Below are 12,901 nucleotides of genomic sequence, written 5' to 3' on the forward strand. Positions count from 1 at the left end.
GTGTCTGCTGTGATGTGTGTTTCTGTGTGAGGAACACACACATACACACACACACACACACACACACACACACACACACACACACACACACACACACACACACACACACACACACACACACACACACACACACACACACACACACACACACATACAAAAGAGGGGAAAAAGGTTTAACTTTTACATTATTTATTAAACACATTTACCACAGTCCCCTGTGCACACACATACACACAACTGTTGAATTGACATATTATACTCAACTCTTTGAAGTTGAACTTTTGAACATGTACACACACACCACATCAACACACACACCTCTCTAAAGGCTCCCTGTGCAGCTCATAAAAACACTCATGTTTCAAACATCTGGGAGCTTGAAAGCTTCACATGTAGCGCTGTCTTCCTGTGTGTGTGTGTGTGTGTGTGTGTGTGTGTGTGTGTGTGTGTGTGTGTGTGTGTGTGTGTGTGTGTGTGTGTGTGTGTGTGTGTGTGTGTGTGTGTGTGTGTGTGTGTGTGTGTGTGTGTGTGTGTGTGTGTGTGTGTGTGTGTGTGTGTGTGTGTGTGTGTGTGTGTGTGTGTGTGTGTGGTTATACACAGTATGAGCGTGTAGAAGTATAATGGGGAAATGTATATTTGGATAGTGTGACATGTACTGTTAACATGTTGGATAAATGCAAACATCACTAAAAAGTTATAATGGTCTCCTGCCAGAAGTGTGTGACACTATGAGACACCAGCAGTGGAAAAACTTAAACTTGTATTTTTCCTTTCAGGAAGACATCTGTAAAACTAGAAACTGTTGTTTTATTTACTTTATTACTGGTTCTATTATGATGCGTTGGAAGCTATAACATTTCCTGTTGCAGACAATAAGTGAAACTGAAGAGATAGTCGGTTACGTCAGAAATACAGAGTCTGAATCTGTATAATGTTTTTAGTTAGATGACTTCAAGGTGTGAGGGTTTCTGTAATAATAGTGTGTATGGAATATGACGTCTGTATTTAATATTATGTTTGACTCTCCTTTACATTTACACATTGTTATGTTGATTCATCCATCTCATTCTGTAAATGGGTCCAGTTCTTCTGACTCTTAATAAAGACTGTCGCTCTGGAATACATCCTGTTGTCTTTTGCATGCCTCCTGTCTCCTATCCCCCCCATTAAGCCATTCGTTTTTTAAGTAGGGTTTTCCTAGAAAACATGTATAGACTAACACAAAAGGAATCCCTCAAAATCTCTGTTATTCTCATTCTGCTGTTGGAATATCTCTGGGCGTAAACCTCGATTAAAAAACGTAGCGACCAGCTGCCAGAACATAACATCCAGAGGAGGTGCTGATGTAACATGGCAAGAAGACAAAGCTCAATTCAAAACCAGAGGGAATCTTCTGGTTGGCTTTTACCCTATTGGGTACCCTAAGCCTCGGCCCTACTCTTTCTGCCTTTAATTATTATGACACACTGATGCCATGTTTGGCAAGTCACAACACATTAGGATTAGAAGCGCTAATTAAATAGGCTAGTAGTACATCAATACAAGTGAACTACAGGGTAACTGTTTCTTTCTGGGATCCTTATCGCCATTTCTACTCAGACTCTTTAGGACTTGAGTCTTCTCTGAAAAACTGGAGAGTGACTTGATTTGCCGGAAAGATTCAGCACAAACAGAACGAACCATTGACTGAGAAACAGTTAATGTAACTTTATAACTTATGTAATTTACTAATTTGGTCAAAGCTGAGAGTTCAGCTCAGTCCCAAAGGTGTTTTTATTTATTTCTTTGCAGAAGGTTATTTGCTGCATTGGAGGTACAGTGTAGATGGATGTAGTTGTTTTGATCAAGCTGACTGTAAAGGCCATGGCATGTGATTCATATAATTTTCATACTAACGAAAACATCCAGTGATCGCGCGCACAACATATGGAAGCATCTGAATTCTTAATGTTTCTTCATCTCTATCTGTCTTCCTTCTATTTGTCACTCATTTCTGAACTCATCCAAAATGCAAAACAGCAAGAAACTGAATTCAACGCTCAATAATTCATATTCCAATCCTACACATCTTGTGCTTTTAAGATCCATTAACCGATCATCCTATCACCAAGGGCTTAGATTTGAAATAACAGTGTTTACAATGAGTTCTCTGTTTTGTAGGAATGGTTAATGTAAATAAATGAGCACACAAATACAATTTTCTATGCTTTTATGCTATTAAATTATTTAAATTGCAAGGTTCGGTCACATCAAGAACATTAACAGTAATTTCACCTTTAAATATTGTATGTAATGAATGATTTCTACGACTAAAAGAGACTTTTTACGAGGTCTCCATCCATCCAGGCTCAGTGTAGCAGTGTTTGTTTAAAGCATGCGTGCGTGCTTCCATGTGAAATTCACACTGAACTTGCCATCAGGATGTGTTTCTTTGAAATCTTTTCTCTCTCGTTTGGTTCTCTCGTTTCTCCTCTTCCTGTTCCCTTTCCATTTCCTTTGACCTTTTCCTGTGCAGCCATGATTTTAACTTCCTCTTTATGTGTGTGCTTGCGTGTGTTTGTGGATGTGCGTGTTCAGCTGAGTGTGAGCATAAGATCCACAGCCCCGGCGGGACCCTGAGCAGCCCCAACTGGCCGGACAAGTACCCCAGCCGTAAGGAGTGCACCTGGGACATCACCGCCACACCCGGACACAGAGTCAAGATCGTGAGTGATCTGAGATCAAGCGGATTGTGAAGCTTCTTTAACCCCTTTTCCTTTAGCATTACTGGCCCTCTTCCCTTCCTCATAAATAAGCATTATTCTGTCTGTGGGGTCATATCTCATGTTAAAACCGCAGGCTTCCCTCCCCCCTTCTCTCACTATGATCTCTCTTTCCCATGTTCCACTTATGAAACCCAAATGAGAATGGGGGGAGAAAGTGCACGTTTGTATATTCGGGCTAACTGCAAGCGTGTGCTCATGCGTTAGAGGCCTTGGGCCGTGGCCATCTGTGTCCTTGTGGCTTTCTGCGTGTGTGTGTATCAGCGTATGTGTGTTTGTGGGTGCATTTAGCTTGCATGTACACACACACACATGCATGTAAGCATGTATGATCAACACAAATAGTAATTTTTACTTTATTGAGTTGCAGCGGATGTAATTATTTGAGAATATACCAACATATAGTGTGTCATGTGCATGATGGCTGCACTGAGGACTTCCAAGTGTGATTGTAATTTGTAGGAAGAGAGACAGAAAGATAAAGAGGAGAACATTATGTGAGAGAAGGAATGGAATTTCTCCTGACTCAGGGTGATTTCCAGAAGATACTTAACACCTTTTCAAAAGTTGATTGAGTGTATCGAGACACAAATCATCTAACAGGCCTTTGAGCATGTGGTCTAATTTTGTGATACACTTTTACGCTTCATACCATCACGAACACTGTAGATAAACAGCTGGAAGGCTGGCTGCATTATTCACACACTTACCTGCATATCCTGTACCTAGAGCAGGGGTGTCAAACTAAATTTCATCGCGGGCCACATTTGCATAAAGGTTGCACTCAAAGGGCCGGTTGTAACTATATAAATATATAATATATATATAAAATAATGTATTATATTACATTATTGCCTCTGAATTGGATTATTATCGGATAGGACAATAACTTAGTAATTAACTACGTCTGAAAGCAGAAGTCCAGGGCAAATCATTGCAAGTCTCTTCAGTGCACATGTCCTCAAAACGTGATGCATTGTGGGACATGTAGTTTATGGGCAACCTGCTTCTGTAAAGTGGCATGTAACCGTATAATAAACGTATTATATTCTTTGCAAGCTCTTGCAGGGCCACATAAAATGAAGTCGCGGGCCGGATTTGGCCCCCGGGCCTTGAGTTTGAGACCCCTGACCTAGAGCATCATAAAGTACATGAGGGGGGAGATCAGGGTCATTTATGCCCCACACTGACATGTCCTCCTCTGTAACACTTATACTGTAAGTACATTAAAAGGAGCAGTGACAAAAAGCTTTTTACTTTCTCTGCTGAAATTCAGCAATGACGGTTCCCATGTGTTTAAAGTCAGCTGATGACCTTACTTTGTAGTCTGCTCCTACATGGGCTTAATTGTATCTTGCCAATATGTAATAATAATGTAAAAGAATGCATGCAAGCAAAGCTTATTGGGACCATATGTGCAGTTAACGACGCAGCATCAACGACTGTTTTTGATAATGATTTATATTCCCGATTCCTTAATTAAAAATATGGTCTACTCTACAATATATCAGGAAATAGCAGCCGCATGCTGATGTTGCTGCATGCATGTTATAAAAAACAGTCATCAACGGTCATTTAGTGTTTATCTCTTATCTATGCTTGCATAACTGAAAATCATTAAAAAAAAGCACATTAAGTACTTTTTGGCACCTGATTTAAATGTGTGACTACATTTATTTGACGCACTAACACACACATATGAAATTTGTTGTTGTGTTTGTGTTGAGATTAATAGTGGTGCTCTGTATGAGCGCGTAATGACATCACAGCGGGATATATTTAAAACCAGAAATCTGAGTGTAGACTTGAGATTAAGGTCATTCAGTTATTGACACACACACACACACACACACACACACACACACACACACACACACACACACACACACACACACACACACACACACACACACACACACACACACACACACACACACACACACACACACACACACACTAAACTCTCTTGGGAGAAGTAAACAGATCCACAAACCAGTATCTCACCGAGCTACAGTCAGAAACATCTGGAAGCCATCACGACCCCTCAATCAAACACTTCCCCTCTCTGTAACGACATCCGCACATCAGCCCACCTTCGCTCTCCTCCCTCTTTCCGCCTGGCCGGTAAAATCAGTGCGGTACGGTGTTTGTGGTGGCGTCATGGAGCACGGTTCAGAAGACAATCAGAGAGGTGTATGAGTATGTGTGTGTGTGTGTGTGTGTGTGTGTGTGTGTGTGTGTGTGTGTGTGTGTGTGTGTATGTGTGTATGTGTGTGTGTGTGTGTGTGTGTGTGTGTGTGTGTGTGTGTGTGTGTGTGTGTGTGTGTGTGTGTGGGTGTGGGAGACGCCTGCAAGGTGTTATGACTCAGCTCACGGTGACTTGATTAGATTAGTAGTCGTGACACTGTGTACATGCATGTCAGTGTGTAAGCAACGTGTAGGCAAAGAAGCAGGCGTTCTTGTTCTGCAGATTTATATCAAAGAATATAAAATGCTAATATTTTAATTCTGGTTGAAAGAGCTTTACAGATGTGTAACATTGACGTAAGATTATTTCGTAGTGTTCCCTGCATCTCTACGAAATGTGTCTCATTTAGGAACTGTTAAGTTCTTTCTTCACCAATATTGCTGTCTTTGACCACGATAGCAGCTGTTTTCACATGTAAAGCTCCTACAAACCAACTAGCTGGTTATGATCATGGAGCACTAAAAAAGCTAAAAGGTCAGATCATTCTCTCAGGGTTTGGTGGAGACCAGAAGAGCGCTATAATCAAAACCGCCATGGTTTCTTACCACACAGATTGCTTCAGTTCCATCTGCTATAGGTTTGAGGGATCTGTGTCTAAGATCTGTGCATCATCTTAACCCAACAGAGGTTGATGGAGTTATGTGTTGAAAATCACAAAACTTGCCTTCCCAGAAACGGTGTCCCTCTTTATTCTGATTGTACCAGGGGCCTAGCCTTCAAAAAGTTTTTCATTCAAACTATTTTCTAATAAAGAAATAGTGATTGGTACTCTTCTTCTCTTCTACACCTTCTTGCCTCTCACTCAGTGCTCTCTCCTCTCTGCTTCCTTTCCAGGCCTTCAATGAGTTTGAGATCGAGCAGCATCAGGAGTGTGCTTATGACCATCTGGAGGCCTTTGACGGGGACACTGACACGGCAGCCATCTTGGGTCGATTGTGTGGCAGCAAGATCCCGGAGCAGCTGGTCTCCACTGGAAACAAGATGTACCTCCGCTTCATTTCTGACGCCTCGGTGCAAAGAAAGGGCTTCCAAGCTACACACTCCACAGGTGTGTGTGTGTGTGTGTGTGTGTGTGTGTGTGTGTGTGTGTGTGTGTGTGTGTGTGTGTGTGTGTGTGTGTGTGTGTGTCTGTGTGTGTGTGTGTGTGGAAGAACGACCTGTTATAAAATAACACTTATGTTAGATTTTGTTTCTGTAAAGAGCATCACTGACAGTCACCAGACTGACTTGTAAAGTTTGAATAATTTTTTAAAGAGCAATAACTCCCCCCAGTGGTTCACAACAGCACATGCATGATGAAAATCATTTGTGAAATCTGACTAGAGTTTATTGAGTCTTTAGGAAAACACAAAATGTAACAAATGCCAGATCTTTCAGATTTAAAATGTCCCTCTTTCCTGACCCTGTGTCTCTGCAGAGTGTGGAGGTCGTCTGAAGGCAGAAGCTCGTCAGAAGAACCTCTACTCTCACTCCCAGTTTGGAGACAATAATTATCAGGGGCACACTGACTGTGAGTGGCTGCTGATGGCCGAGCAGGGCTACGGCATCGAGCTGAGCTTCATCACGTTTGAGGTAGAGGAGGAAGCTGACTGTGGTTACGACTACATCGAGCTGTACAACGGGTACGACGCCAACTCACATCGACTCGGTCGCTTCTGCGGCTCAGGGGTAAGATTTTAGTTTTTATTAAAGGCACATTTTTCACCATTTGATTGACTTTTACACCAAAACGAATAACAAATACATTCCAAAAAAAAAAATTGCTCATACCTTTAAAGGCAGCCATTAGATATTTCCAAATAAAAAATTCAAAATCATAACTTTTATTAAGATTATGTTTTTTGTTTTAACTTTAATAATAACATTTTCCTGTAGAGAATATTGTGTCGTTTAATAATCACTGAATTTCTAAATTTGTCAAAGGAAAAAAAGCAATTGGTACCGAGATTCATGTATGTTGTTGACACCTGTAACCAGTAGCATTAATACAACACCTTTGTCACCTCTCATCAACATTTTGAGCTAAAACTGCTGAACAAAGGTTCAAAAATCTGATTTATTTACTTTAGTATAACAAAAATAAAAAAATGTATCAATAACACAGTGAAAAAATTACTTTTATCTTCAACTATAAGTAAAAGACTTTCCACCAATAAGAATACAACAGTCAAACCGGTTTCAAAAGTCTTCTAGTTAATGTTCATTTTTTACAGAGCTAATGAAAATGTTTCCTGGAAGTTGGGAAACTATACCTAAAAACACACATTTGACATATAGTATATTATATTTTGATATTAAAGGACTAAGTTATACAGTACTCTCTCTCTCCTCCCCTCAGCCCAGGGAGGGGATCTACTCGCCCGGAGGTGCTATGCTGATCCGTTTCCATAGCGACGACACAATCAGCAAGAAGGGCTTCCACATCCGCTACACGAGCACCAAGTTCCAGGAGAGCCTTCACACCAGGAAATGACCTCAGACACATGCAGCCCGCCACCTCTGACCTCTGTGCAGCCCCCCCCCCCCACACGTCACCCTGACCTTCACCATGGCAACAAAAAATATTACAGCCCTTCCCTTCTGCTCGGACCCGACGTACAGAAGAGGACGTCCGCGGGAGGAAGACGACAGTTTGACGTGAACATTAGTCTCTCTCTGCGGGTCATCAGACAGGAAACACATGAGGGCTGGTTTTCATTTCTGCACATCAAGATACAGTGTGGATACTAAAGAGTACAAACACAAACACACGAGATTCATATTCAGAATATAAACTATGGCTTCTCGAGGAGTAAGGAGCTTCTGCTGAAAAGGAGTTTTTTCGGACTTCTTGTGCGACTTACTGTGATCAGACGGCTGCTCATACCCACAGTAACTGAGAGGAAACTCTAAAATAGACATTTTTATTGCCTTTGATGCCTGGGAACTGGTCTCTTCACCCCAGCTCAGATCGGCTGCAGATGATTTTAATTCACGTCTTATTGTAAAACCCATTGTGTTTACTGTATGTGTGTACAGAGAAAACAAACAAAAGGCTGTCATTTTTGCTTAAAGCTTATGCAGACGACCATCATGGAATGGGAGAAAAATATATAAAAAAATGCAAATGGAGAATTTCCAAATAATCTGTGATGTTATTGTAAAGCCTTGCATTATGTTGTGTGTGTGTCCGAGCGTGTGTCCATGCTGTTTTGGAGTTTTTTTGCACCATCTTGTAACAAACTTTCATGGATGTTTCCACCTCACCCCTCCCCAAAAATAAAAGTGGATATCGTAAGGGAATATTTTCACAGCTGTCTCTCGGAGTGACACGATTCTGATTGATGGAGAGATTCCCATGGTGCTAAAAATGAAACTACACTGAATGACAGATGACTGCGATTGGAAGTAAAGGTTTTCAGTAGGAGACAGTCGGCGTGCAAACAGCACAATGCATCAACAGCACTAGTCCTGTGGAACTACAACATTGCCTTAGAACCAAAATGGATGCTGTCCGAGAGTTTTCAAGGTTTTTTTGGCAGCATGTTTCATTCGTTGGAGATCTTGAATGGTTTTATCGTGAAAAACAAACATGGGAAATGTAGTCTGTGTGTGAGATCAAGTGTCAATGGTGCATGAGTGTTTGTGTGTCATTGTTGAAGCTGCTTTCAGAGATACATATACACACATGCTTACACATCCACAAATGTTGTGCGCTTTCCCCCCCAACGTATCTCAGCACACACTTCCCTTTCTGTATATTTGGAGCGTGGAGAGCAAAGTGCTGTAAAGTTGAAAGAATATCAAGGTGCAAACAGGTTGCATCGTTTGTTGTGTTAAATGCAAAATGTGTAAGTGTGTGTTATAGGAGATTATAAAGAAATAATGTGCGTGTATGTCTGTAAGCTGTATGTTTTTAAGTTGAATCATTCATTGCTGTACGTGCCAAGCTCCAGGTGACCCTGATCCACTGTAGTTTTTGTTTTATCACTCAACCTCTGTGTCTGTAGTTCAGAGACACTGACATGACGTCCTCTGCATCAGTCATTAAAATACACACAGGTCAAAACTACACTGTCTTTTGTGGATTTTTGCTAGGTTGTATGTATGGGTGTATGTTGTTTTGACCTGTTGAGGCAGATAAGTGCCAAATATTGATCCTCAAAATCAAGGCATATTGTGTGATAGTTATTTATAAGTGTTTTATTTCACATGATAATTATATTATACTTATTATAGCAACCTTTATTGCAATTTTCTGTTTAAACCCATTACAAAGGTGAAGTAAAAGAAGCCACCCTAAAAAGTATTTGAATGTTTTCGTCAGACTACTATATTTCATGTTCCTCTAAAGCTCACTTATTCTACTTGAACAGTCATATTGTGTGTTTCTATAGAGCCTGGAATAACACTTTAAACCTAGTCAGTGTTACATTTATTTATAATCAAATGATAATCATTTGGGAAATATGATTATGATCACTTGGTAACCAAGGTCAGCTAAGAATATACGAGTTGTCCTACTGTCAAAAATAATGTCTAAAAAATTAATGTTGCTCTAGAAATGAATATAATGCTGTGTATCAACTTCCAATAAATAAAGTCGCTAGGCTTAATTAGGCTTATTATTTTTGATGCATTCTGAAGAAAGAGTCACCACTGAAGTTGTTGTTCCTTGATGTTTAGTAAAGAAATAAAAACAATCACAATTGCAGGACCTCATGGTTAACAGGAAATAGCCCAGGTTAGCTCCTTTATAATCCACAAACCCTGCTTTTAAAAGCTGGTTCAAACCATCATCCAAGGCCGTAACCATGGAGTCAACATTGGGGGAGACCAAAAATTCAATCAAAATTTGAATACTAATTTCCTGCCATTCTAAAGGAAAATATATTAAAATTCACTAACACATGGGATACTTTAAAACCTGTTGAACCCCATGCCCCCGCCCGTGGGGGCAAAACACAACAATATTCACGAAACTGTGTCTCAGGCATGGGCGTAGCGGGAAGCATCCTCAATGTGGGTGGGACAATTTGACGGGGGGTGTGGGCAGGTGGTGGACCTAACCTCCTCTAGGGGGGTCCGGGGGCATGTTTTTTAAAATGTTTAAGTTAAATGCATCAATCTGGTGTACTTTGAGAGCAACATTAGGGACTAAATCTATGGATACATCTCTCAACACCCATATGAAACAGAACTGTAACAGATTTACTTTTACTTTATGCATATTTTAAAAATCACTCCCCTAGCTACTATTCCTGAAAAGTTCGTTTTTTAACATCAGAACTACAAGTTATTTACAAAAAGAAGCTAAAGGGTTCATTAACATTACCATTACGAAATAAAATAATATAGTTTAGGGCTAACTAGAAAAAAGATACCAGAACTGATGGAGGGCAAATTAAAACATGACTGACCTGCTTGGAGCATCAACGCTAACTGAAGCTGGACTCGGAGGTGCGACAGCAAAATACACCCCCCGGGTACAAAATAAAGGTATGCATAAACCATAGACTGTAGGCATAAACAAACAAAGGCGGAACCAATTTACATATGAAAAGAATATATAATTTTGGTGAAGAAAATTAAGATTTTCAAGTATACAAATAGCCAAAATAAAAAAGTCATAGAATAGCAATTTTATTTGTAATTGTTTTACAACATTTTGAGCGTATCTCAATATTGGGGGTGATCTGCCCCCCCACCAATGTATATGGTGAATTCGGCCCTGCCATCATCACACCCAGGTGACAATTGTCGGAAGTGACAACCAAATATAAATGTGAGCGGTGTAAACAAGTATTATTAATAATAATAAACAAAGGTTAAATAGGAATTGTGGTTCCTACAGTCTGATGTAATATTATTTAATGGTTTACTTTTAACGTCTCGCTAAGATAGTCGCACTGCGGTGTGGAAAAACAACACTGCGCATGCACAAAGCCTAGTGGGGTTGATTTCCTACGTTTCCCCCCAGCTGGGGGTACACCAAATACTGTTGTAGTCTGAAAAAGTTTGTATCGCATTTGAAGAAGAGAAAGATGTTGATTATTTTTTACAGCTAAGAAGAACCTTATAAAGTTAAACTTGATATCAAACACCACTGATAGTAAACACACACAAAAAAATAGATTTAACGTGGAGTGGATGTCCGAGACCAAAACAGCTAACTGCTAGCTTGCCAGAGAAGACACTTTTACTTTCCGTTTTCTTTAACTTTATTCTGAGGGCATTGCACCTCAAAGCCAGACTTTCAGGATGTCAAGCATCTTTCTGAGAGGATTATTAAACATGAAGGCAGCATGACAACAAGCTGAACCTTGGCAAACATGACACAGGTACGTGTCTGATTAATATCACCTGTGTTAAACTGTGGGAAATATGAAGTATACCGTGATAAATTGGACACATATTTTATCCAAGTACTTGAGGTACTTCATTACTGGGACTGGATACTCCATTTCCTGGTTCTTTATACTTCCAGTACTTCTCAGATACTTTTTACTTCACTACATTCACTACAAGATTCAGAATAATCCTACAACAAAGCTACACCAAACAATGATTCATGTGTTGAGATCAAATGTATTAATTTATTGGTTAAATTCACAAGCCAGCCTGAATAAATAGGCCTTTAGTTTAAAAGTGTACACTACTAATTTACTAGTCTATGGGATGAACACATTATCCAATATTTAAATTAATTGTATTTTAAAGAAGGATCGTTATGAAGAATGACTTTCAAAATGGAAAAAAAACTTTCAAAATGTAAAAAGAAAGTATAATTTTCAAATGTTTACAAAATGGAAAAACTACATCAAGGCTCATAATATTTTTTAGACACATTGACAACAATATGTTCGTTGATCTACATAGATTAAGATCTATGTTTGACCCATTTTAAGATGTTATGGATAAGCCACGACTTACCTTTATAGGATCAGTTAGACGAGCTTCAGGTGTCACACTTTTATGCAACCGGGTGCAACCACACATAGCCACGTGCTGATATACAGCCAGAGGACCACTAGAGGGCGCTCTGTTCAAGCTTTTTAAAGTTGCTCTGAAATGGATCAAATGATGGTGTTTTTTGTCATTTTACTTACAAAGAATGGTTGAAGATTTTAAATGACAGCATGAGTTTCTCTGAGATGAAAACGAAATGTTGATCAAATATGTGTAAAACTCATAAATGTTTTTTTAAATGAGAAATAATACTTTTAATTTGGACTTTTTTTGATGAGAGCATCATGTTGTATATTCATGTTGAAATAACATCATACTAGTTAACTGTGCATGTAGTTTCACAAATTGTCTGACTCTCTGGGGTCCATCTGCAGTCTATGACGACCAACCTTAAGGAACAATTGAACCAACTTAAAAGAAAAAAACAGCAGGTTATGTGATCAACACAACTATGACTTATACCATCTTATTTCAGTGAAGTCAAATATTGTTTGTGCTGCACAAACCATTTAAAAATGACATGAACAAAAGGCAAACTTCATGGACTCGTGTTTGATTAGTGGATTCATCCTGAGACTTTTTATAGACTTTCACTGAGTAAGTACACAATTATTTAGTGGTGCAACTAACAATTGTTGTCATTAATGTGCTAGGTATTTTTACAATAAATTGAGTCATTGTTTTTGCCCCTAACCTGATGAAGAAAAGGCCAATCACATTTCCCTTAGCCCCAGGTTACATATTCAAATCTCCTTCTTTGTCAGTTCAAAGAGCAAATATGGTCCTTTCATATAAGACAAAGAAAAGCAGCAGGTTCACCAGGACATTGGTGAAACATGATTCAAACTATTAATGCATTATTAAAGTAGTTGCTGATTTATTTTCTGTCTATCGACTTATCATACCAGCTCTAAAATGATTAATCCTTAGAACGAACATCTTG

At 39.4% G+C, this 12,901-nt stretch overlaps 1 protein-coding gene across 4 annotated transcripts in view; it reads left to right on the forward strand.

The window, feature by feature from the left end:
- Positions 1-9,061, forward strand: part of tll1 (tolloid-like 1) — a 45,597-nt gene extending 36,536 nt beyond the window's left edge. For all 4 annotated transcript variants that reach the window (XM_079665929.1, XM_079665930.1, XM_079665928.1 and 1 more), the window contains 4 exons: positions 2,578-2,705; positions 5,845-6,058; positions 6,428-6,678; positions 7,349-9,061. In XM_079665929.1, the coding sequence (XP_079522055.1) occupies positions 2,578-2,705; positions 5,845-6,058; positions 6,428-6,678; positions 7,349-7,483 (728 nt within the window). In that variant the 3' untranslated portion in view covers positions 7,484-9,061. The remainder of the gene's footprint in view (positions 1-2,577; positions 2,706-5,844; positions 6,059-6,427; positions 6,679-7,348) is intronic.
- Positions 9,062-12,901: the final 3,840 nt, after the last annotated feature.

This window comes from Notothenia rossii (genome assembly GCF_949606895.1).
Source record: "Notothenia rossii genome assembly, chromosome: 1".
NCBI lineage: Eukaryota > Metazoa > Chordata > Actinopteri > Perciformes > Nototheniidae > Notothenia > Notothenia rossii.